The 25,347-nt window shown below is 45.2% G+C and overlaps 1 protein-coding gene across 1 annotated transcript in view; it reads left to right on the top strand.

Annotated features, from left to right (window-relative positions):
- The first annotated feature begins 1,544 nt into the window (after nucleotides 1-1,544).
- The window catches only part of SPTLC2 (serine palmitoyltransferase long chain base subunit 2), a 207,137-nt gene continuing 183,334 nt past the window's right edge, over nucleotides 1,545-25,347 (top strand). The window contains exon 1 of the mRNA XM_029597667.1: nucleotides 1,545-1,932. Within this exon, the coding sequence (XP_029453527.1) occupies nucleotides 1,807-1,932 (126 nt within the window). The 5' untranslated portion in view covers nucleotides 1,545-1,806. The remainder of the gene's footprint in view (nucleotides 1,933-25,347) is intronic.

Raw genomic sequence — 25,347 nt, 5'->3', positions numbered from 1 at the left:
GTCAATCAAGGCAATGGTCAGGGCACGGAGAAGGCAGGCGTGGTTAAACGTAGCAAAGGTCCAGGTTTGGAGATAGGCTGAAGCGTAGTCAAATGTAGCAGAGGTCCGAGGTTGGAGATAGGCTGAAGAATAGTCAAACAAAGCCGAGTCGAAAACCAGAAAGTCAGTCCAACACATAGACAGGGCAGAAATGAGGAAGACAGAACTGGGAACCACAGGAGACAGGAACACAACATAGAGACAACTCTCTATCAGCAATGAGTACGAGGAGACCTGTTGCAAAGGCAACACTATGGAGCGAGGCCTGAGCTATATACGCTGAAGAGGCTGACATCAGCATTCAGGGCTGCAGCCAGGTTCCCTCCACTGGCCCTTTAAAAGAATCAACGATGCGTGCGCCTAGGGAGGGGCGTGGTGCCGATGGCAGCGTCTTTCTACGGGCCACGTGGAGAGACCCGACGAGCAGGGACATCTTGGCTGGCAATACTGGGGACAATGGCAGAGCTAGAGGCACCGGAGGCAACCCAAGGTTGGAGCTGGTGGCCCACCGCCGCCAGTGAAGAGGAACCAGGAGTTGGAGTCCTTGCAAGAAAGTGAGAGGGCCGCGCTGCGGGTCTGCCATGGGCAGCACACGTAATACTATGAGGAAAGGCTAAAGGCGTTAGGGCTTTTCAGCTTGGAGATGAGGGGGGATATGATAGAGGTCTTTAAAATCATGAGAGGTCTAGAATAGGTAAATGTAAATCGGTTATTTACTCTTTCGGGTAACAGAAGGACTAGGGGGCACTCCATGAAGTTAGCAAGTAGCATATTTAAAATTAATTGGAGAAAATTCTTTGTCACTCAATGCACAATTAAACTCTGGAATTTGTTGCCAGAGGATGTGGTTAGTGCAGTTAGGTTTAAAAAAGGTTTGTAGAAGTTTTTGGAGAAGTCCATTAACTGCTATTAATTAAGTTGACTTATGGAATGACCTCCGCTATTACTGGCAGCAGTAGCATGGGATCTTCTTAGTGTTTGGGTACTTGCCAGGTTCTTATGGCCTGGATTGGCCACTGTTGGAAACAGGATGCTGGGCTTGATGGACCCTTGGTCTGACCCAGCATGGCCTGTTCTTTGGCTCTTACTTCTAAGCCCATCTGACCCGCATCCACGGGCAGACTGAGCCCACGGGAACTAAGGCCCTAAGCACCCATAGGGGGTAGGGGAGAGAGCTGTCTGCATGAGGGTGTCCAGCTCTGGCCACGTTTTCAGGTTGCGCCATTTGCATCCTGAGGCAGCGCCCAAGTAAATCTCCTCTGCAGGATGAAAAACCCGGGTGGCGACTCGGGCTCTGCGCAGGCGCACACCGGCCGCCTCAGCAGGCCACGTGCACCTAAGAGCCGCTTTCAAGGAATTCGAGCAGGAGCACGGGTGCGGCTCCCTTTAAGATGCTGCTGCGTCTCCTCTGACGTAGAGCGGAAGGTTATCGCAGTTCACGCAGGTGCGCGCGAGTTCCGCTGCCTTGCACCTTCCCACAGCATTCCTGCGCACGCCCTTCCCGCCTCGCCCCCTCTCCTGGGATTGGCTAGCCGGGCGAAAGGCCGCACGGCGCCGGGATTGGCTGCGCTGGAGCCAGGAGCCGCGGCCGACATTGGTCGAGCCGCGGGATTGGCCGCGCGCTGTGCCTGGCGTCCCGGGATTGGCCGCCGTCGACGCCGGCCGGATTTCCGGTGTGGGCGGTCCCACCTCCCCTTCCCCCGGTTCTGGGCGGTGTGTGTGAGAAGCGCTGCCCTGCTCCGTCGCTGCTTGGAGCCAGGCAGGAGGATGGAGGGTTGCCCGCCGCGGAGCACCGAGCCCGGGGACTACCGGGCGCACAACGGGGGGCCCCTGAAGAACGGCTACGTGAGGAACGGGGGCTGCTGCTGCTGCCTCGCCGCCGCCGGCGACAAGGTGAGTGAGGCGGGGGCCCGGAGGGAAAGGTGAGCGCGCCCGGCGCTGCTTTTGGTTCCGTGGAGTGGCGGATGGGAAACCCGCCTGCCTTCCCGCCCGGCCCCGAGTAACGTTCAGGGTGGAGCGGAGACGTCTCTGCCTGGCTCATGAGGAGCGGTACAAAGTGCCGCCCTAACTGCCCCTTCTGATCGGGCCCTCCTCTTCCCCTCCTTCCCGGTGGCGGTGGCTGCATCCCGTGGGGGAGTGCAGTCTGCCTGCTGGAGACTGGAGGCGGCAGGTGGGGTGAGCCGTGCACCGTCGCTTGCTGTCCCTGGAAGCCGTGGACTGACTTTCCCGGGAGAGGGCTGCTCGTTTCTTCATCCCCTGCTTCCTGCAGCCGGGAGGTGTAAAGTAGCTGTAGGTTTTTGGTCGGCATGAAATGGCTTTTTGTGGGTTGGTGGCCACGGTAGCAGGCCCGGGTGGTTTGTTTCTGAGATCTCTTGTCGATATTTGTTCAGAAGATGTCAGAACTGTTGTGCCTCATTGCTAATAATGCTGTAAAGATACCTTGAACTAAAAATCAGAAAAACTAATAAAAAAAAGTCATGTAAAGCATTGCAAGTAAGTAACTAATGCCTGTTTTAAACAAAATTCATTTGGCCTTTTGAACTCGAGGTGCAGTTTGTGGAACTTGGCTTAAACTGTTTTATCTCATATCCTAGTATACTCTGGGGAAATGTGTTAGGAGCACTAGAGATTTTGAAGAAGGTTAGATTGAGACACAACTTGAGGCTTTCTCACAGTGATGTGAGCGCCATAAAATATGATAAAAGCCCTGTGGAAGTAGGATGCATTCCAAACTTCATGTCATGTCCGTTTAGCAGAGTATGGCTTTAGTCTCTTTATGGAGTCATTCCATCCTGTGGTTTCATTAAGTGTATTTTAGCTGGGTGGTTCTTAACTTTTTTTCTGTTATCACACAGCTGACAGACAATGCTCATGTGTGAGACACTTGCTTGCAATAATCCATGACTGAACTTAAAATAAAAGCTAATTTCTTTTGTTAAGAATGACACAAGGGAACGATAAGATTACTCTCTTTGAACAGAAGTTATATAATTTTTGTAAAAGCTATTGTAATGGGCCTAAGGGTAAAAGACACTTAAAACCCCTATGGTATTAGGCCTATTGTAACATGAGTGAGGGCATGGCCCACAGAAAGCTATGAGTAAATGAAATACAATTATGTGTGACTGTGGTGAGGTATTCTGCTCGCAGGTAGCTTCTGTATAGTGGTGACTATAAGCAGCCTGGTGCATTCTGTTTTCCTAATAAATGATGTATTATTGTTTTAGGGCTTGGTGTAACATTTGTAGAGTTGCCTTTTCCTTTGTAGGGCTGCTACTGTTTGAGTGCTGGCAATTACAGCTTTACCCATTACCCAAGGTAAAGGCAACACTAAAAATTACACCAGGCCCTAAAACACTAATACACCATCTATTTGTAAACAGCTTGGTATATTCTGTTTTCGCCACTATACAATAGCTACCTACTAGCAGAATACCTCACCTCAGTCACACATGCACAACACAGAACACCCACACCTAATACAGAATAAAGAGATCATAAAGTATAAATAGAAACATGCTGAAAAAATTGAACAGGAAACCACAACAAACAAGACTCTGAATGCAGGGCAACAATGCCAAAACAGAAACATTACCATTCCTCATTAAAAATCAAGAAATGTAAAATCAAATGTAGTAAAACCATTCTAAATAAAGAACAAATATTTCAAAACAATTTCAGAGATCAATAAAGTATTTCAAAACAGCAGAGACAAACAACCAATAGTGAAAACTAATAAGGATAAAAAAAATCCTCTGCTCTCCAAACCTGTGAACTTTTGATTTCCAGGTGCTCTGAGATTGTCCTAAATTAGCAAGAGGACAGGAAGGGAGTTTTTGGTTGCAAACTTTCTCCTGTCACTTACTTACACACACACACACACACACACACGTGCATGCTCATTTTCCCATATGTGCTTAATCACACACATGCGCTCTTCTTTCCCAACCCCCGAAGCACAGGTGGCAGCAGCAGTCTCTTCCTCCTCCAGCCCCTGTGGCCCCAGGAAAGAGGTCTCATTGTCCATGGGGGCTGATGCGGCTCTGCCTCCTGCTCATCATCTTGCTTCCCATCTGCATTGCTGCTCCTGCTGATTAATCAGACTTGTCTGGTGCTGCTCCTATTTCTGACGGTGGCACAGCTTTTCCTTCTTTCCACACCTGCGCGGGCCCGCTGCACACAACTTCCTTTTCTTGGCCGTGTGGGTGAGAAGGAGAGGCCATACCACTGCTGCTGCCGCTCCCAAGTGCTTCCACTCTGCTGCTGTGTGCCGCCCGGGCTGTCGGCATTCCTAAATCTGGGCGGAGGAGGTAGGTGGGAAGAGCAGCTGGGCTAGTGGAGGACCAAGAAGTGCGGTATCCTGACAGTGGAGAATGATTCACCTGCCTGTGCTTTGTGACAAAGAGATTGCGAACCTCTGCCTTAGATGATATTCAGTTCACAATAAACAGTGGAAATAATAGCTTGAATTAGAATGGGTGATCTATTGGGATCATCTCTACTCATTATACATATATATATATATTTAGTTCCTACGCAGTTGTTTTTGTTCATGTGCATAGCAGTTATCATACAACTAGTGTTAATACTGATAAGGAACATGCTGTTCAAGTGGACCTGTTTTTTCTGTGTCCTCTACTTAAAGATTACACAGGTGAACATTCAAAGCTTCTGCAAATCAAGCAGATTGGTTTAATGAAAGCAGTGGTAATTTGGGGGATGAGAGGAGAATCTTTTCTATTCAGTGATTTAAGTTCTTCATGAAAGATTTTTATATTGAGATTTTATTAATTTAAAGGATTTAAGCAAAAATTCCATTTATATACAAAGCTACTAATCTTTTATTTGTATTATGCATTTACTTGACACCTTTTTATTGCTAGCTCCAGGCAAGTTGCATTCAGGTACAGTAACGGGCCAATTTTAAATGCCCGATGTGCACAAATACCAGGAGATACTCGTGTGGCGAGCGCAATTTCAGCGTGGCCTGGCTATGCACGTATCTCCTGGTACATGCAGAAGTACCGGGTTTTTGAAAGGGGCAGGGGTTTGCCGGGACAGCTGAACTTACTTCAGCTCCTGAGAGCAAGTAAGTTTAAAACAAAAAAAATTGGATTAGGTACGAGGAGTTTAGGGGTCAGGGAAGAAAGGTAGTTAGGGGGTAAGGGAATTAGGGAAGGCCTGATTGTGTTGTCTCGTGCTTGTAAGAAAATTCCTTCTCCTTGCAGGTGTGAGTGGGCACCTGTGTGCAATGCCAATATAAAATTGGGTTCACATCTGCATGCGGGTGCCAGATTTTATAACATGCAGGACCTGGTGCAAGTGGTGGATCCACTTGGCAACAGTGATCATAATGTAATGAAATTTGACAACATCACTGGAAGGCGAATACTAAGGAAAACTACTGTAGTAGCATGTAACTACAGAGAGACCTACTGTGTGCAGATCTATCTCTTGCATACTAATTTTGGCAATCTTGAGAAGCCAATTGGCTTGTGCCTCCCAGGAGAGGGTTAGGAGTAAATGATGGAAAATGGAAAGCAGATCCAAATGAGGAAAGAAGGGATGAGTATGAGCACAGGCGAGTTAGAGTTGTAAAATAGAAAAAAAAAATTAACCAGGCTAAGAGAGAATTTGAAAGGAAGCTTGTCATAGAGGTAAAGGCAAGTTATAAAAACATTTTCAAGTACATTTGAAGCAAAAAGTATGTGAGGGAGTCAGTTGGGCCAATATATGACTGAGAGGTAAAAGAGGTAGTTGGGGGAAGATAAGGAAATAGCAGCAAAATGTAATGAATTCTTTACCTCTGTTTATTGAGGAGATATTATATAACTATGGCAGAAAAGGACCACATGATCTATCCAGTCTGCCCTGCAAGCTTCTTATGGTAGTAACTGCCACGCCATGCAGTTATTCCCCAAGTGTTATGATACCTCATGAATATTTATTCTTAGCAACATTTTTACTGGGTGATGAACTGCCTTAAATTCAGACAATGTTTTGCTTATGAGCTTGGTCTTAGAAGCAGTCCTTTTGCTTTTTCGCTTCTGTCTGCATATCAGTACCCCAGACTGTAAAAGTCAGGTCCCTTGTTAGTTGATGTCTGAATCCAATTCCTCTCCCTACCCCTAACCTCACCCCCATCGTTGGGGGTCATACCTATACAGGCAACATTTTTTGATAGTGATAACGGAGCAACTAGATTGAATCACTATGAAACTGGAGGATATAAAGAGTCACAAATCACCAGAACCAAACTGTATTCACCCCAGAGTTCTGAAGGAAGTAAAAAAAAATGAAATTGCAGACCTGTTTAGACCAGTTTCTGGTGATTTGCAACCTATCATTCAAAGCAGCTTTAGTACCAGAAGACTGGAAGTGACAAATGTGACTCCAGTTATTAAAAAGGACTCCAGGGATGTTATGGGAAACTATAAACCCATGAGCTTGATGCCAGTGCTGGTTAAAATGGTAGAAGCCATTCTTAAAAAGAGAATTACTGACCACATAAATAGACATGGTTTAATGGGGGAGAGTCAACATGGTTTTACAAAGGGAAGTCTTGCCTTACTAATTTACTAATGTTTTTGAGGGTAAATGAGCATGCAGATAAAGGTGAGCTGGTTGATATAGTGTATTTTCAGAAAGCATTTGATAAAGCCCCTCATGAGAAGCTCCTCGAGAAATTGGGTGGTCATGGGATCAGAGGCAGTGTTCTGTTGTGGATTGTTAATTGGATAAAAGTGAACCAGAGGTTAGGACTAAATGGTCAGTTTTATGACTGGAGAAAGGTGGTTAATGGAGTGCCCTAGGGGGTCTGTATTAGGACCTGTACTACTTAGCATATTCATAAATGCTTTGGAGAAAGGAACGACGAGTGAGGTGACCAGATTTGCAGATGACACAATTGTTTCAAGTCGTTAAAAACAGCAGTGGATTATGAAGAACTGCAGGAGGAGTTTGAGACTAGAAGATGGTTTTTCTAAATGGCAGATGCAATTTAATGTGGACAAATGAAAAGTAAGGCACGTAGGGAAAAATAATCCCAACTCAGGTACACGATTCTGGGCGCTGTGTTAGGAGTCACCATCCAGGAAAAGGACCTCAGTTTTTATAGACAATACTTTGGACTTTTCAGTGCTGTGATGCAACAGTCAAAAAGGCAAATAGAATATTATTAATTATTTGGAAAGGAATAGAAAATAAAACTGAATATTGTAATGCCTTTGTATAAATCTGTAGTGCGACCACATCTTGTGTGCAGTTCTGGTTGGCCCATCTCAAAATAGACATAGCCGACATAGAAAAGGGACAGAGAAGGGTGACAAATGAAAAAGGGGATGGAAAACTTCCCTTATGGAGAGAGGCTAGGAATCTTCAGATTACGGCTTTTCAGCTTGGAAAGGGGACATAATTGAAATGTATAAAATCATGAGTGGGGTGAAACGTGTAAATAGGGAACATTTTATTTATTTATTTATTTAACAGTTTTATATACCGACCTTCATAGTGAATAACCATATCAGATCGGTTTACAATAAACAAGAATATAACTGGGGTCACAATTCAAGAGAACGAAAGGTAAACAATAGGTAGGAATGAGTCAAAGTTACAATCAACAGGGTAAGGGAACTTGGAAGCTTGCAGGAAGCTGGAAGGAAGACAAGGCAGGAAATAAATAAAAACAAAGTGATAACAAAGTGATAACATAGTGCGTGCGGGTTAAAGCTTAATGGTGCTTTAATCTGGAAGAGTCAGAGTCCATTTGTAAGAATAAACACCGTGACGGGTAAGCGTGAGGACAACTAGAGCTTGTCTGGTGGGTCGGCGAAGGCTTGGTGAAAGAGCCAGGTTTTAAGTCGTTTTCTAAAAGTTAACAGGCAAGGCTCTACTCTGAGGCTTGATGGGATGCTATTCCAAATAGATGGGCCAGCTATTGAAAAAGCTCTGTCCTTTGTCATCGAGAGGCGTGAGGCTTTAGTAGGAGGGAATTTCAGAGTGCCTTTGAGAGTATCTCTGGTTGGTCTGTTAGAGGAGTATAGTTTGAGTGGGATTTCCAGGTCGAGTTGAAGATGATGATGGATAGCTTTATGAATTACTGTGATCGATTTGTATAAAATTCTGAAATTGACTGGTAACCAGTGTAGGTTCCTGAGGATGGGAGAGATGTGTTCGCTGCGTCTGGTACTGGTCAGCAATCTCGCAGCCGCGTTTTGTAACATCTGCAGTGGTTTGGTAGTGGATTTGGGGAGGCCTAGGAAAAGGGCACTGCAGTAGTCTATTTTGGCAAACAGTAGCGCTTGGAGGACTGTCCTGAAGTCGTGGAAGAATAAGAGTGGTTTGAGACGTTTCAGAATCTGTAATCTGAAGAAACAGTCTTTGGATGTAGTGTTGACCATTTTCTTAAGGTTTAGTCGATTGTCTAGTATTACCCCAAGGTCTCTAACCTGCTTGCAGGTAATGTGAGGGCTGTGTGGTGATGGAGGGGAGATATTGATTTCGTTTGAGGAGATGTGGAGCAGCTCTGTCTTAGAGGCGTTGAGAACCAGGTTTAGGCTGTTAAGTAGGTTAGTGATGGATAGAAGGCAGTTGTTCCAATGGGTGAGCGCTTTTGAGATTGATTCTGTTATTGGGATTAGAATCTGTACGTCGTCTGCGTACAGATAATGAATTAGGTTGAGGTCTGTTAACAGTTGGCAGAGGGGGAGGAGGTAAATATTAAAGAGGGTAGGAGATAGGGAGGAACCCTGAGGTACGCCAAGAGTTGATTTAGTTATGGGTGACTCTTTATTGTTGATTTTGACTTTGAAAGTCCTATTGCTGAGGAAGGACTTGAACCAGTTGTGGGCAGATCCGGAGATGCCGATGTCTGTTAGGCGATCCAGCAGGATGGTATGGTTGACGGTGTCAAAAGCCGCTGAGATGTCTAACAGGATTAACAGAAAGGAGTGTCCTTTGTCTAACCCCATGATGATATGGTCAGTGAGTGAAATGAGAAGGGTCTCCATGTTGCGTGATTTACGAAAACCATATTGCGATGGGTATAGGATCTTGTGGTCTTCGAGATATTCAGAAAGTTGGGTGTTTACCAGTTTCTCTGTTAGTTTGGCCACGAATGGGAGGTTCGAGATGGGTCTGAAATTAGTTAAAACATTCGGATCTAAGTTGTGTTTCTTGAGGAGTGGCTTGAGTGAGGCGGTTTTTAGACTGTCTGGGTAGCTTCCATGGGTTAGAAGACTGTTTATGATACTGGTCAGAGGTCCTGTGATCGCATTTGGGATGAGAAGCAGGAGTCTCGATGGGATGTTATCGGCCGGATGGCTTGATGGTTTCTGCCTTTTTAAAAGGGATTCAATCTCTTTGGTGGAGATTGACTCAAAACTGTCGAAATTAGGTCTGGTGAGAGATTGGGGATTCTCACGTGACTTGAGAGGTGTAATATTTGAAGGCAGGAGGGCGAGAGTATTTAAAATCTTCTGTTGAAAGAATGAGGCGAGTTCGTTAGCCTTGTGAAGAGCATGTTCATCTGGAATAGGTGGGGGGGGGGTAGATTTGGTGATTTGTGTCACGTAGGCGAATAGGGCCTGGGCATCATATTGGAAATGATGTATTTTGTTTGCGTAGTATTCCTTTTTTTTCTGTAGAATGGCGGTCCTGTAGTGATGTAAGAATCCCTTGTATGTAGAAAGTGTAGAGGTGTTGGGGGTTTTGCGCCATCTGTTTTCTTTATGGCGTAAGGTCTGTTTCATTTGTTTAAGTTCAGCACTGAACCAGGGTTGATTTCCCTTTTTTGTTGGGTTGATTGTTTTGGAGACCATAGGGCACCATTTATTTGCGACAGCTTCTGTAATCTTTTGCCAGGAGGAAAGGGCTGAGTCGGGGTTGGCTAAATCTAAGTTAGAGAGTTCTTTGGAGAGCTGTTCGCTGAGGGTATCCGATGGACACGCTTTCCTGAATTGAATGGTGGAAAGGTGTGTGTCTGTGTGTGGAGAAGAAGGATTCTATCAGGAAATGGTCTGACCAGGGGATTGGGGTACAGGAAGGTTCTCCTTTGCAAGTGAAATTGGAGTTGATGAATATTTGATCCAGGGTGTGTCCAGCTTTATGTGTAGGGCTGTTGATGGTCGGAGTAAATCCCATAGCGCCGAGGGTGGTGAGGAGGGCTTCGCAGTTTGCAGAAAGAGGTGTTGCATTTGTATGGAGGTTGAAATCCCCCATGATCATTGTTGGAAGGTCTGAGTTAATATGTTTCACGATGGATTCTATAAGGGGTGAAGGGTCCGTTTCAAGAACTCCCGGGGGAGCGTAGACTAAGAGTATTTGTAGATGTTTTGACTTGACTAGACCCATTTCCAATTTGGACTCAGTCTTGATTGAGAGAGCGGACAGTCTGAGTTCTTTCTTGGAGGCAAGAAGAAGTCCGCCTCCTCTTTTTTTGTGTCTATGGAAGGTGAAAATGTCATATGTCTGGATGGGTAGTTGGTTGGTTAAGGCTATGTCCGAGTTTTTTAGCCAGGTTTCTGTGATGGCACAGATGTCTGGGTTGGAATCCACAAGGTAATCATTGAGAATATGTGTCGTCTTGGTTAAGGATTGTGCGTTGAAGAGGGTGACTGAGAGAAGTGTGAGGCCTAGAAGTTGGTTTAATGGAGATGTCATGATAGGGATGATTCTTTTTTGTATGACGTTAGTGGTAGCAGTTGAAGGTATTCTCCTTTGGTTGTGAATGATGTTGTGAATGATGGGGATGTTGTAAGTGTGCATGATGCGTGGACTTCAGGAGGAGGTTTGGTCTGAGACGAATGGTTGAAAGAAGGTGTCTGTCTGCTTGATGAGGTTGGGGAGTTTTTGGAAGAGATTGTAAGTTTGTTGGTTCGGCTGGAAGAGTGCTCTGTCCTCATTAGTTGTGAAAGGAGTTATCTGACAGATTGTTGGTGGTGTTTCAGTCCTTGGAGGTCGATAACGTGACTGTTTGGAGGGCTTTGCTTAGGTTATACATGTGAGGTGCTGTAAAGGCATTTCGGGTGAGAGCGTGGCAGAAGACGTTGGACTTACTGCAGAAGTTCCGCGTCCGCTTGGAGTAAACCTCTTTCAAAGAACACTAGGACTAGGAAATGCCATAAAACCAGCAGCCAGCAAATTTAGAACAAATTGTAGGAAGTGTTTTTTTCGCTCTGTGCACAATCAAATTATGGAATCTGTTGTCAGAGGACATGGTGAAGGTGACTAATGTAGTGGTGTTCAAAAGAAGATTGGAGAAGTTCCTGAAGGAAAAGTCCATGAGCAGTCATTAGCCAGGTGGACTTAGGAAAGCTGGCGCTTATTCCTGGGAGTGAGATACAAGGAACAGATCAACTGTTGGGGATGTGCTGGGTACCTGGGACCCACACTGGCCACGCTCAGAGACAGGATGCTGGGCTCGATGGACCTTGGTCTGACCCAGCATGACACTTAGTGGAAGAATATGCAATTTATTTAATAACCTAACAGCATTCTTCCAAGTTCAGTTTCACCATGTAGATTCATAGCATCCTTTGAAATAAGCAAATCACTTTCCCAAAGATTAATCACCATCTACTTCAGGTCACCCAGTCGATTTTTATGTTCCTAAGTCATCTGTTCTTGGGTCTGCAATTGAAGATGTGTTGCAATCTGCTCTGAAGGGGATTATTTCCCGGCAAACAGTTGTATTCCACATTTCTGCCAATTTAATGACCATGGATTTGGCAAGTTCTGACCTGGAGCCTGCTGCTACTCCCAATAAGATCTTTCTCTTGAGATGCAAGGTCTCTCACTCAGCTTTACCAAAGATTATAATGTCTTCACTTTAGTCTGAATTTAACTTTATTAAATAACACAGAAGCACTATTAACAATCGTTGGATCAATAGCCGCTCACATGGAGGCCTCCTGACTTGCAACAGTTTCTGTTTGAGCCCTTTTGTTCTGTCTCTTTAATTCCAATTTCTGTATCACACTGCCTTCATAAGAACCTACGACATGCCATGCTGGGTCAGACCAAGGGTCCATTAAGCCCAGCATCCTGTTACCCATAGTGGCCAATCCAAGTCACAAGTACCCAAATGTTAAATAGATCCTATTTTGCTAATGCTGACAGCAGGCAGTGGCTATTTCTTATTGATTAATTGCAGTTTATGGACTTCTCCAGGAACTTATCCAAACCTTTTTTTTTTTTTAAACCCAGCTATGCTGACTGCCTAAACCACATCCTCAGATGACAAATTCCAGAGCTTAATTGTGCATTGAGTGAAGAACTTTCTCCAGTTTGTTTTAAATGTGCTACTTTCCCCTAGTCCTATTATCTGAAAGAGTAAATAACCGTTCCACATTTTACTGGTTCAAGTCCTTCATGAATTTATAAACCTCTATCATATCCCCCCTCAGCCGTCTCTTCTCCAAGCTGAAAAGTCCTAACCTCTTTAGTCTTTCCTCATAGTAGAGCCATTCCACAGTCTGTGCAGGTCTTATGACAAATATTATATGCCAAGCAATCTTAGTTAAAGCTGCAGTCTTCTGCTTTTTTTGTTTGCATTGTATTACTACAAGTTACTTATTCCGGGTCTTTAATTCAGAGGAGTGTGTTGTGTACTATATTATAAGATCTGCTCCTCAGCAATACATCTCTCCAAGACACACAATGTTGTTTGTTTCACAGTGACTTCTGCTCACTGGCAGCTTACCCCCCACACTCCCAGTTACTCTGGAGGATTGAAACTGCCTTTTAGCAATGCTGGCATTTCTCCCTCTGGCTGTTACAACTAGCAAAACAGTTGAGGTAACAGCTAATGTGACATTGTGGGAGGCAGACAGTACGCCATCTGGCAGTTCCCTCAGGACTCCATGGGGAGCAGAGGAGGATCAGCAGGAGTTAGAGAGGAAAACCTGGGTCTTGCCCTTTCTCTTCACTATCAAAAGTAGAAGGAAACAGTATAACTTTAAAAACCTAATCACTTATAACAGCTGAAGGCAAGGTACAAGCCATGATGGATAAGCAAACAAGAAGAATAAACTGTATAAAACAATTAGCTATCGAGTAACACCAAAATATAAAATAGTCAACAATTACACATTGCACTGAAATGTCATATCTCACTCCCCACAAAGTTTGCTGATTGACCTCAAATGGAGGGAGATACTATTTGAAATCAATTTCTTCTAGAAGGCCGGAGTGAAACCCCATGTTTTCAACAGCTTTCTGAAAGTAAGACGTTCTGGTAGAGTTTATTTCAGAATGATGTGTCAATGTTTTGAGTAGGAGCGAATTTAGGGTCTTTAAAAAGCCCATCTTACTGGAACAGTAACACCTGCCTAGGAGTATAAGGAATCAATTTTATCTTAAAGGTAAGCTGGTCTCCTTCCCTTCAGATCTTCAAACACAAGAGAAAGCAGCTTAAATTTAGCCTTCCAGATTTCACACGTGAGCCTGAGAGAGCTCTTTGCCCAGGTGACACAGAGCCCTTGAGGTATATAGCTATTACATGTCCCCAAAATTGGCCACTCCTTGTCTTCTCACCTATTTGAGATTCTTTAGTGATGCAGTGAGGACAGAACAGGAAAGGGCAAACAGACAGTTGTAAGAATAGTAGATAAGGACCTCAGAGTAAGGCAGAAATATGTGGAAATCAGATAACTTCCCATTCTTCTGCAGTAGGTCTAAGGTCAGAGTTAATGCATTGAGTTATTGAGGATGTAAGAGAGCAAATGTGTGCTTGCATGCAGTATAGGATAGGTTTTGTGTCTCCAGGTTTCTGGCTTTTTTTATCTGATGAGGAAGGTTACAAATTCTCATGAAAAGCAATGTCACTTCTATATATGAGAGAGTATGTTATCTGTGGAGTTGGATTAGTAACACAGTGGGATGTTGCTATGTTTCCTCCTTCGACTTCAAATGGAAAAGGTGGGAATTCATTATAAGACTAAGGCCTTATAGGGTCTGTCAGAAGGAAGTGTTCAAGTGTGGGGTTTTTTTTTTGCATTGAAGTTTTAAATATCCTCAAGTGGTATTGAAAATAGATTTGGTCCCTTCAGCTAGAGTGAGATGACCTACCACCCTTTTCTAACCTGCTTTTATAGAAGAGATTTGACCACTCTTTTGTGTCGGAGGAGGCAGAATTTCTGTCCTTCCTCCTCTCACACAGTGCTGCACCAGTAGTGTTACAGTATATGTTGCTTTGTTCTGATTACTCCGATTTCTGACTATTATTCCACACTCAGGTGAAACTCTTGACTTCTGCCTACCATCTACTCCTGCCTTGTTTGCTCATCTTTCTGTGTTATATGTTGACATCTGATTTTTAACCTTTGTGTAGTATGTTTGTGTTTTGTTTTTTTTTTAAATGTCTGTCTGACAATTTTTTTCTTTTTTTTTGCCAGTATTGCTGTGGGGAACGGTTCTGGCCTTTTTTTTTTTTTTTCTTCTAAATCCCTTACTAGGCATGAAATGTAAACTTCCTTTTCTTCTAGGACAAGCAGGATGGTAGTCCTCACAGATGGGTGTCATCAGATGGAGCCCAGCGCGGAAAAACTTTTGTCAAAGTTTCTAGAAACTTTGACTGGCACACTGAGCATTCCACTATCCGCATGGCCATGTGAGGTCCTTCTTCAGTCTTGTAATAAAGAATTCATGTTTTTTCCACAAAGCAGTTGCCTCGCAGTCTCTGAGCGCTCTCCAAAATTTTTTCAAAACTCATCTCTTTATCGAGGATTTTCCTCCATTTTTTTTTTCCTCTGCATGGGGTCCCTCTCGTTATCAGTTTCCCCAGCGTTTTCGTTAAGTGTTTTTTTCCTCGTTCTTTGCGGTAGATTCCCGAGCCTGTTGCCTCTCGGTGGTCATCAACCACTTGCTGGCTTATTTTTATGGCGTCCGGTTTTCGGAAATGCCCACAGTACCCATGGACCATGTCTATCATGGATCCATATGAGGTCTGTATTCTCTGCCTGAGGGCTTCCCTCAACATCCGCAGGTGCCATGACTGCTCAGATGCCCCCCCCCCCCCCCCCCCCCCCCCAAGGCCGTTGTTTCTGGCTGGACAAAATGGAGCGACTTTTTGACGCCAAAAGGTCAGCTCCATTGACTCTGGTATCTGGGACCGAAGGGTCATGGAGACCCCTCCAACTTGGCGTTGCCTTCCACGTCCTACCCGATTTCCTCCCCCCCCCACCCCTGCAATGAAAATGGTTTGGGGGCACCAGCCCTCTGTCGTCTGATCGTTCCAAGGCATCCAGATCGTCGGCTACCTCTGTGCTGGAGGACTGGGCTGAGCACTGAGGGAAACACAGTTGTCATCACATGGCACCAGTGCTGATTCCGGGGGAGCAGCAGCTCATGCCAAACCTCCTCTGAAGCGACCCTGTGGAGAAGAGGCCCTAATCTCTTCCAGGCCCAGGAGTCCCAGGTGTTCCCCACTGATTACGGTGCTGGGCACCGAGCCTCCTCGTCCTCCTCCTCCCCCATCATCCACGCGTTCCTCACCAGATTTTCAGGAGGAGTTGGACCACAGTGTGCTCTGTGCCCTCTGGCACATTGAACTGCCCTCTGCGCCGGCCCCTGCACCTGTGCTGCTAGTGTCCCTGTTAGAGCGTCTCTACATCCAGTTGGGCGTTCTTCTGTCATAGCCGGTGCCCAGGGCTCCCTCTGTTCCCCATCGGCCACAGAGTTCCCCCTCTGGAGAGATTCCAATCATTGGATCCTCCGAGGAGGAAGAAGCGCAACTGTGCCAGAGACCTTTAATGGTGCCTCCACTCCCTGAGCCCGTTCCCGGGCCATCGGGAATTTCTGGGCCGCTGGTTTCCCCAATGCCCCCGAGGCCTTTGGCACCACATTTGTCCAGACAATCCTTAATGCCTCTACTGAGTCAATGGGCGCCAGTACCCCTCACCAGCTTCCTGGAGATGTCAGTGAGAAGGATGCTCCATATGTCCCCTGGGGAGCTGATTCTTTGGAGTCCTCATCTGAGGACTCTGGCAACTTGCCATCCGAGCCTTCTCCGCTGGATGATAGACATTGCTCTCCCCCAGAGGACCTCTCCTTTGCTGGTTTTGTCAGGGCTATGGCGGAAGCAGTTCCTTTTCATCCCCAAGTGGTGTTGACCACTGATGCCTCCACCTTGGGCTAAGGTATGTGGTTGGAGCAGGAAGTGAGTTGTCTAATCAACTTCCTGGAGCTGCGGGCCATCCAGTTCACCCTCTCAGTGTTCCAGGACCACTTGGCCCACAAAGTGGTTCTAATCTATACCGACAAACAGCTCGCAGTGTGGTACATAAACAAGCAAGGAGGCATAGGTTCCTTCCTACTTTACCAGGAGGCAGTACAGATTTGGGTGTGGGCCCTGTCCAAGGACATGCTCTTGCGACTGGTTTACCTTGTAGGGATGGGCAATGTGGTAGCGGACCGCCTGAGTTGAACTTTCCACCCTCACGAGTGGTCACTCAATCCGGCAGTGGCAAACGGGATCTTACGCCACTGGAGCAGTCTGGACGTGGATCTCTTTGCCTCCCCTCAGATTTACAAAGTGACTCCCTTCTGCTTCCTGTGTAGGGAGGAAGGGGAACCAGCCTCTGATGCCTTTGCCTGGTATTGGGCAAGGGCCTGCTCTATACATTTCCCTACCAGTGGCAATGGAAGATGACTCTTGTGAAGCTCCAGCAGGACAAGGGCACCATGTTCCTGGTTGCCCATATTGGCTGCGACAAGTCTGGTTCCCAATCCTTCCCGACATTATTGATTCGGGAGCTCATACGCCTGGGCGCCTCCCTCGACCTGATCATGCAGGACCAGAGCAGATTATGCCATTTGAACCTCCGGTTGCTGGCCCTCGCTGCCTGGATGTTGAAAGGGTAGTCTTGCAATCCCTTGATCTCTCTGATAATGTGTTGCAGGTACTGGTGACTTCCCGAAAGTCTTACCGGTTAAAGTGGAGGAGGTTCTCTGGGTGTGAGGCTAAAGGTTTAGATACTTTCTCGTGCCCCACTCTGTGGCTGTTAGACTATTTGTGGTCTCTCTTGGAGTCTGGGCTACAGACCATCTCGATCAGGGTTCATCTGAGTGTGATCAGCGCTTATCACCAGGGGATAAGTGGCGCACCCGTTTTGGTGCAGCCCTTGGTGGGCAGCTTCATGAGGGGCCTGTTGTAACTAAAGCCCCCTCGGCGTCGTCCTGTTGTGTTGTGGGATCTCAACATGGTACTAGTGTGGCTCATGCAGTCTCCTTTCGAGCCTATGCGCTCCTGCGAGCTTAAACATCTCACTTGGAAAGTAATTTTCCTGGTTGCGGTCAGTGAGCTTCAGGCATTAGTGACGTTTCCGCCCTGTACGAAATTCTTCCATGATAGGGTGAGTGCGTAAAACCACCCTAAGTTCCTGCCTAAGGTGGTGACTGATTTCCATCTCAATCAGTCCATCGTTTTGCCCTCCTCCTTTCTGGGCCCCCTTTCCCACCAGGGTGAGTTGGCTCTGCACAGTCTAGACTATAATGTATAAGATGGCACTTATCTTGTTTTTGCTATGTTTAATTTGATGAGATTTAATAACATAAACTTTTTATTGTATGTACTTTTTTATTACAAGATTTGTGTAATTTTTAATTTGTATTTTTATGATTTGTATCTTTTGTACACTGTTTTGACTAAACCTTATTTTATTTAGTGCTTTTTTATACCGACATTCATGATACAGATCACATCGTATCGGTTTACATGGAACATGGGAGAAATAACGTTAACATAAACATGAAGAATGCGAAAGTTACAATAAAACAGGAGTACTTGAGCTGGGAAGAAGAGGAGTCAGTGGCAGAGTGAACTCAGAACTAAACAATATCAATATATCAATACAACAATATTTACAATAGCGTTAATGGGGTGCGTTGACTAGGGGCCTTGGAGTGTGACTGTAGCTGGGGAGGTCCCTGGTTAAGGGAAGGCTTGTTGGAATAGCCAAGTCTTGAGTTTTTTCCTGAACGTCAATAGACAGGGTTCTTGTCTGAGGTCAGGGGGCATAGCATTCCAAATGGTTGGCGCCGCTGTCGAGAAGGCTCGTTCTTTGGTGGCTGAGTGGAGTGTGGATTTAGCTGGGGGGGGGGGGGGGGTGAAGTGATCCCCTGTAAGCTTCTCTTATGGGTCTTAGCGAGGTGTGGAGAGTGAGAGGGTATTGGATATTGATAGGTGTCTGGTTGTGAACGGATTTGTGAATGATGGTGAGACATTTGTGTAAGATTCTAAAGCTCTTAGGGAGCCAGTGTAGATTTTTGAGAATGGGTGTGATGTGGTCTCTTCTGTTGGAATTTAAGATTCTAGTGGCCGAGTTTTGCAGCATCTGAAAAGGTTTTCCAAACCTCCCTTATTTGGAAGGTTTTCCAAACCTTGTTTGGAAAAGGGGTATAGAAACATTTTTAAATAAATAAATAGACTGCAAGCTTGCTCTTGCCTTTTTATCTGGAGCGCACGGCAGCCCACAGGCAATCCACACAATTCTTTGGCGTTGTGGTGGGCAAGCAAACCCTCTCCACAATTGGTTGGTGGACTGTATATCCTTCTGCCTCGAGCAGGCGGTCCTTCTGCTCGGAGGCCACGTCAAGGTGCACTCAGGGCCTTGGCAGTGTCGGTGGCGCACTTTTGTGCGGTTCCCATTGCTGAGATCTGCAAGGCTGTGACATGGAGCTCCCTGCACACGTTCGCCATCCATTACTGTTTGGACAAGGATGGTTGACATGACAGTACCTTTGGCCAGTCTGTCCTTTGAAATCTGTTCCAGACATAGGAACCCAATTCTCCCTACCTAGGGCCCAGTAATTGGTTCTTGCTGCCTCATGCTACAACCCACAGCACTTCTGTTGCTGTGCCCATTGGCACGTAGTTTAGTGCTGTTGGTCCTGTCTTTGCCAGGGACAGTGTGCAGCTTGGTATTCACCTATCTGTGAAGACTACCATCCTGCTTGTCCTAGGAGAAAGCTTACCTGTAATAGGTGTTCTCCTAGGACAGCAGGAAGTTAGTCATCGGGAAACCTGCCTGCCACTCTGCGGAGTTGGACTCTGTTGGTTTGTTTTATTTTTTGCTCGTTTTTTAAATTATTTTCAAAGAGATTTTATTGAAAATAACCATTCATTACAGAAAAAAAGATTGTACAGTATAAACTTGAAACCTTGACATCAACAATGGTACTAAAGACTTACAGCTGAAAATCAATTCCCCCCCCCCCCCCCCCGTCAAAACCACAAGAGAGAATTCACGCTTTTAGAATCATGCAGCTTGACGTGACAATGCATAGCAATACCTATACTTGAAGGCGCTAGTCCATACGGCAGCTTAGCACGAAATTTCTTGAAATTTTCCATCCCATTCTTGTGGGAGACATTGTATAAATGGATCCCAAACCTTGGCAAAAGCCCCATTCTTGCGGGGAGTAGCTAATAGCCAGCTACGATAGTCTAGTTGTAAGAGAGTAAGCATCTCAGAATGCCATAAGTCCATCGTCGGATAGTCCAGGGAAATCCATTTCATAAGAATGCACTTCCTCGCTTGTCACAAAGACTTGTTGATAAACAAAGAATTGTAATCATTCCAATCAGTGGTCCGCTTCACTTACTCCTAGAATGGCTAATGCAGCAGAGAGATCAGGTATATTGCTCAGAATCCCGGTTAAATGCTGCCAGAGATTAGTCCAAAAGCTTTGCATATAGGGACATGAACAAAATCTGTGAGACAGATGCTTCCGGTGCAAGGCATTTAAGATACACCGAGCTAGGAATAATCCTCATGCAGTAGGCCTGAATGGGCTCTATTGTGACTATGTATAATTCACAAATATTGTTCTCTACCAGTAGCTGAGACCATAGCTTTGTGTGATCTCTGAATCGCCTCCAAGAGGTTGTCCTCTTCGATAGTGAGACCCGTGTCCTGACTCCCGATCGCAGATAGTAACCATGCGGAGTGATTGCGGCATTACCCTGGTTTGCACCATGTTGTTGAACATGGTCATACTGGGACCAATATCCGGTTGGAGAATCTTATGGAAAAAAGGGGTAAGACCATCAGGGCCCAGAGCTTTTAGGTTTTGTAGGCTCTGGATCACTGATTGAATTTCCTCCTTCCGTATGGGTGCATTTAAATGGACCAACTGTTCGCTGGTTAGCCGTGGTAAATCAACCTCTTGCATAAAGCACGCTCTCTCCTCCAAGCCTTCCCCCTCTGCAGTATATAGATCCTGATAATATTTTTGAAAGATATTTGCAATCTTATCTGCTGTAGATGCCCATTGCCCAGCGGAGTCTTTAAGCTGCGCTATATGAGTAGCCTTATGCTCCCCTTTTTACAAGATTAGATAACATTCTTCCTACTTTGTTCCATATGGAGAGCAGTGAAGATGTTGCCCGCCTGTGCAATAACTCATTTAATTCTGTACGTATTAGAGTAAAGGCTTTCCTTCTTTCTGGGGTGTCATTATGAATTGTGACTTTTTTAAGGTGATTAAATGTACCCATTAAGTCGATAATCTGTTTGTCAAGTTTTTTTTTCCATCTAATAGAATATTCAATGATATGCCCTCGTAATACTACCTTAGCTGTTTCCCAAAAGAGTATTGGGTCATCCTGGTGTTGCCCATTGAAGAACACATACTCTTTCCATTTTATTAATAGGAACTCTCTAAATTCTTTATCCTGAGTTAACCAGGCCGGCATTTTTCACGTTGCTGGATCTCTAAACCCACCTCCTTTGCTGAGGTTACAAGAAATTGGGCTGTGGTCGGAGATAACTAATGGTTCAAACCCCCAACCCCCACCCCCCCCCGTAGCTGGGGAAACATGGATGATGAAATTAAGAGGTAATCGATCCGGGACTTGGCATCAGATACCCGTGCCTGATGTGTAAACTCGGTACTCCCTGGGTTTAGTATCCCCCAAGAATCAATTAATTGCAAGGAGTCGCATAGGAAGGGGATGTCTTCCTTCTGTCCCAGGGTCCTTCCCTGGGAGTCAGAGGACCGATCCAATAATGGATCCACTACACAATTAAAGTCACCTCCCATTACTATGGGTGCACGGTGAAGGGACATCAGTTTGGTCACTATACTGGAGAACAATTTATGATCATACTGCTTCGGACCATTAATGGAAGCCAATAGAATAGGTTTACCAAAGAGCATTCCCTCAAGTATTGGGTCCCTCTGGATCCAGCGGAGACTGCTGGTGGTGGTAGGAGATAGATTTGTGAATTAAGATCGCTACCCCTCTGCTTTGAGAGGAGCCATATGCTACAAAAATTTGATTGAACCCTTTTTTCTTTTTTAGTTTTAGGTGGGCATTGGCCCGAATATGCGTCTCCTGTAAGAACACCACTGTGCCTTTTAGCCGATTGAGGTTGGCGAGTACTTTCTCCCTTTGTACAGGGGTGCTAAGCCCTGCTACATTCCACAAGAGAGATCTGATACAGTCACTCATTGCCTCTTCATAATAGGCGAGTTAGCCAGATCTCCTTGTAAAATATGCGAATAAAAGGTACCTCACATGACACTATATAGGACCCCTGTGTAACCTTAATACTGTGCTTTGGAAAGTGGTAACACTTTCTCCCCTAGATTGTGATCTTATGCCATTATCTACTGCCTGCACTAGCGCTGCTCCTCTAAATGTTCGGAGTACGTCTCGCTGCATTAGACCTCCCACCCCCCCTTGTACTCGTGGTGTAAAGGGTTCACTGCCCTTCATCTGAGATCTTTCCGTGAGCGCATGGGCGCCCCTCCTCCTCTAGTCCTAAACTTACTTGCCGCTGGATAAGACCCATAGTAGAAATTAGTGGATAATACAACCATTACAACAGGATATAACTTAGCTGAACCTGTAGTGAACACTCTACTATGGTGTTTAACTTGCACCGATGAACTGACATCTAAAACAGTAACACAGATTAAAATTTGAACACAACCAGAATTGCGGATCTGGCCATGTACTCATACGTTGTAAGCTCTCAATCTACTGCTGATTATTTCCTTAGCCCGTAGCCACCACTCCTTCTGGTATCTCTATTGGCGCCTGGGGTACGCTATGCTCATTAAGATTCTTGCGGTATGGCTTTTACAAATTGTTCCGCTTCTTTGGGGGTGTCGAAATTTAATCTCTTCATTGTGCATGAATTTGAAATGGTATAAAGTCTGCATACCACAACGGTATAATGCACTAGGGGAAAAAAATATATACAATAGGTTCCCTATATCTGTATAATGTCACTAATTAAGGGAGCCCTCTGTATCAATGTCAACTCACACAATATGTCAATATGTCATAATATTGTGTGAGTTGATATTGATACAGAGGGCTCCCTTAATTAGTGACATTATAAAGTCTGCATAGGCACGGGGTTTTATCCAGAGATGTTCTGCAGAGTGAGCGTAGGAACATAGGTAGCGAATTCTAGGGTTGAACCAAGGCTGGAGTTTAGCGTGCCTTACAGGAGGGGTAAGAGGAGGGGCAGGAGTGTCTAAAGTTGAAGAGAGTATAGTGTTGGAAGAAGAAACAGTTTCCTCAACTGATTGAAACAATGTCATGGAAGATAGAAATGAAACAGCAGTAGAGAAGATATAATGGTCAACAGCTTAGAGATTCCTAAAGGTGTAGGTGGTGACTGGATGATTCTGCAAGGGAGGGTGTGTTGGTCTGAGGTGGAAGAAAGCTGGAAGAAAAGACTAAGTCAACGCAGTAACCATGTTTGTGAGTAGGGGTGGTAGAGCAGAGTTGGAGATCAAATGAAGAGGTTGAGAGGCATTTTGAGGAATAAGAATTAGACAGTTCATCAACATGGAGGTTAAAGTCTCCAAGGATAAGGGAAGGGGAAGAAGGAAAGCCAGGAATCAGTCAGTGAGAGGTCGAAAGATGACAGGTTCCCAGAGAGAGACTGAGGCCATTCCCTTCTTATATCCAAGAATGACGTCATGAGATGGTTGTACTCTATCTCTGGCAGCTGAGGAGTGGGGAAATCGCAAGTGTAAGTGTAATGTCTAGCTGGCCAAGGCGCACTGCAACCAGCATTCCCTTACCTGCCGCGCTGCCTGGGCTCCTTGCAGGCCTCATTCTGCTTCCAGTGTGGCATCGGGCTGCACATCCCTTAAAAGCGCGCGTGTCCTTGCAATACTCATTGGCTCTCTGGTGGGAAGACCACCTGCAGCACAGCTCTTTAATGTCGTCGGAGCCACATGTTTAAAGGCCTTCCTTGCACCGGTTTGGCACTTCAGCAACTGTTCATCCAGCATTCCTTCACTGATGTGAGTTGCCTTGCTGTGTTCTTGTTTGCCTTGCTGGGTTCCTATGCTCTTGTTCCCTTTGTGTTCCTGTATCTCTCTCCATTCTTGTTGCATCCCGGTACTCTTGTCTGCCTGTTTGTTCCTTTGGTGTCTGTCTGCCTCATTTGTCCCTCTGCTTCCTGCTCTCCAGCTGCCCTGACCTTAGTCTGGACCTCAATTCTGCTTCTACTGCCTTCCCAGACCGCCATCGGAACACAAGGGCTCAACCTGAAGGGGGGTTGGTACAGATGAGGACCCCGCTCCTAGTGGACCTAGCTGGTGGCTGCGTCTGCTGTGGCCTGTCAGGACCTCACCCATACTCTTACGGGTTAGGCAGTGCCAATTCAGCAGTGGCCGAGGGCTCACTTTTTCTTGTTTGTGACAGTAAGGATTGGTTTAGCAGGACTTAAGGAAATAAAATTATAAGATAACAATTTTATCATTTTTGACACTGTCAGTTTGTATTTATAACTTACAGGCAGGAAGCCTTGCATATACCTGTAGACTTGCATCCCTGAAATACCTAGAAAGTCCTTGAAGATCAGATTAAAATTTCACTGCATCTTGTTGGGATTGCTATTCTCCATCACCTTTCCCCCACCCTTAAAACAGTTTCTACTATTTTTTTTAATCATTTGTCATTCTGCTTTTGTAGACAGTGGAAATGCTGAAGAGGAAGAGCAGTAGATTTTCATGTGATTGTCTGCGCCTGTGTATGCGCACACAGTAAAACACATTTAAGACCATAAGAACGTGCCATACTGGGTCAGACCAAGGGTCCACGAAGCCCAGCATCCTGTTTCCAACAGAGGCCAATCCAGGCCATAAGAACCTGGCAATTACCCAAAAACTAAGGAGGTCCCATGCTACTGATGCAATTAATAGCAGTGGCTATTCCCTAAGTCGTCATGATTAATAGCAGTTAATGGACTACTCCTCCAAGAACTTATCCAATCCTTTTTTAAACCCAACTACACTTACTGCACTAACCACATCCTCTGGCAACAAATTCCAGAGCTTAATTGTGCGTTGAACGAATATTTGTAAATTTGAACTCTGCTTTATAAAAATTGCACAAAAGAGAATTTTTGCAAACACAGCCTTTCAAAAATTAGAGGTAACATTGGACTTCTCTGAGATAAAGTACTTAATTTTATATTACTGAACCACACAGAGGTTGACTTCGAGAGGGATATAGTGAAAACAGTTATTGGCTTTTCCTTCATATTTGTGCCATTTTCTATCAGGATTGCAAACCTGCATATATGCAGAGTCTTTCTGTAAACTTTGTCCATATTTGTCATCTAAAAACTGATTAACAGTTGAAATACCGTACTTGACGGCTCCAGAGTCCGCCTTTGGGCATAAAGGAGATGGTCTTCCCGCATCTTGAATGATTCTTAATTAGGAAGGAGGAGGGTGGCATTACATTTTCCCCATAACTACAGTATAAAACAAGGTCTGCAAATGAGTCGTACTGTACACAAGAAAATAAGAGGTGCCATGGTGGGTCAGACTAGTGTCTATTGATCCCAGCATGCTGTTGCCGACTGTGGCCAGTCTGGGTTACAAGGAAGTACATGGGGAAATTCCAGAAATAGAGGTGGTGATCCCAATGTAATAATTAATGGACCCTATCCTCCATAAACTTGTCCAAAAATGTTTTTTAAACTTAACTGTACTACTAGACTTGACCACATCCTCTGGCAAGAAATTCCATAACTTAACTGCATTGACTGAAAGAATACCTTCTCCAAATCTCCTACAAGTAAGTTTCATGGAGTGCCCCATAGTCCTAGTATTGTGTGGAAAAAGTAAATAACCGTTCCCCATTAATCCCGTCCACCCCACTCATAACTTTATAAACATCTATGAAATTCCCTCTGTCTTTGCTCCAAACTGGAGCCCTATCCTGCTTAACCATTCTTCCTATGGGAGCATTTCATCCCTTTTATAACTTTGTTGCCCTTCTCAGGATCTTTTCTAGTTCTGCTGTATTCTTATTGAGATGGGGCAATC

This window comes from Rhinatrema bivittatum, chromosome 4 (genome assembly GCF_901001135.1).
Source record: "Rhinatrema bivittatum chromosome 4, aRhiBiv1.1, whole genome shotgun sequence".
Taxonomy (NCBI): domain Eukaryota; kingdom Metazoa; phylum Chordata; class Amphibia; order Gymnophiona; family Rhinatrematidae; genus Rhinatrema; species Rhinatrema bivittatum.
The sequence above is the reverse complement of the archived record's forward strand: the minus strand, read 5'-3'. Positions and strand labels throughout refer to the sequence as shown.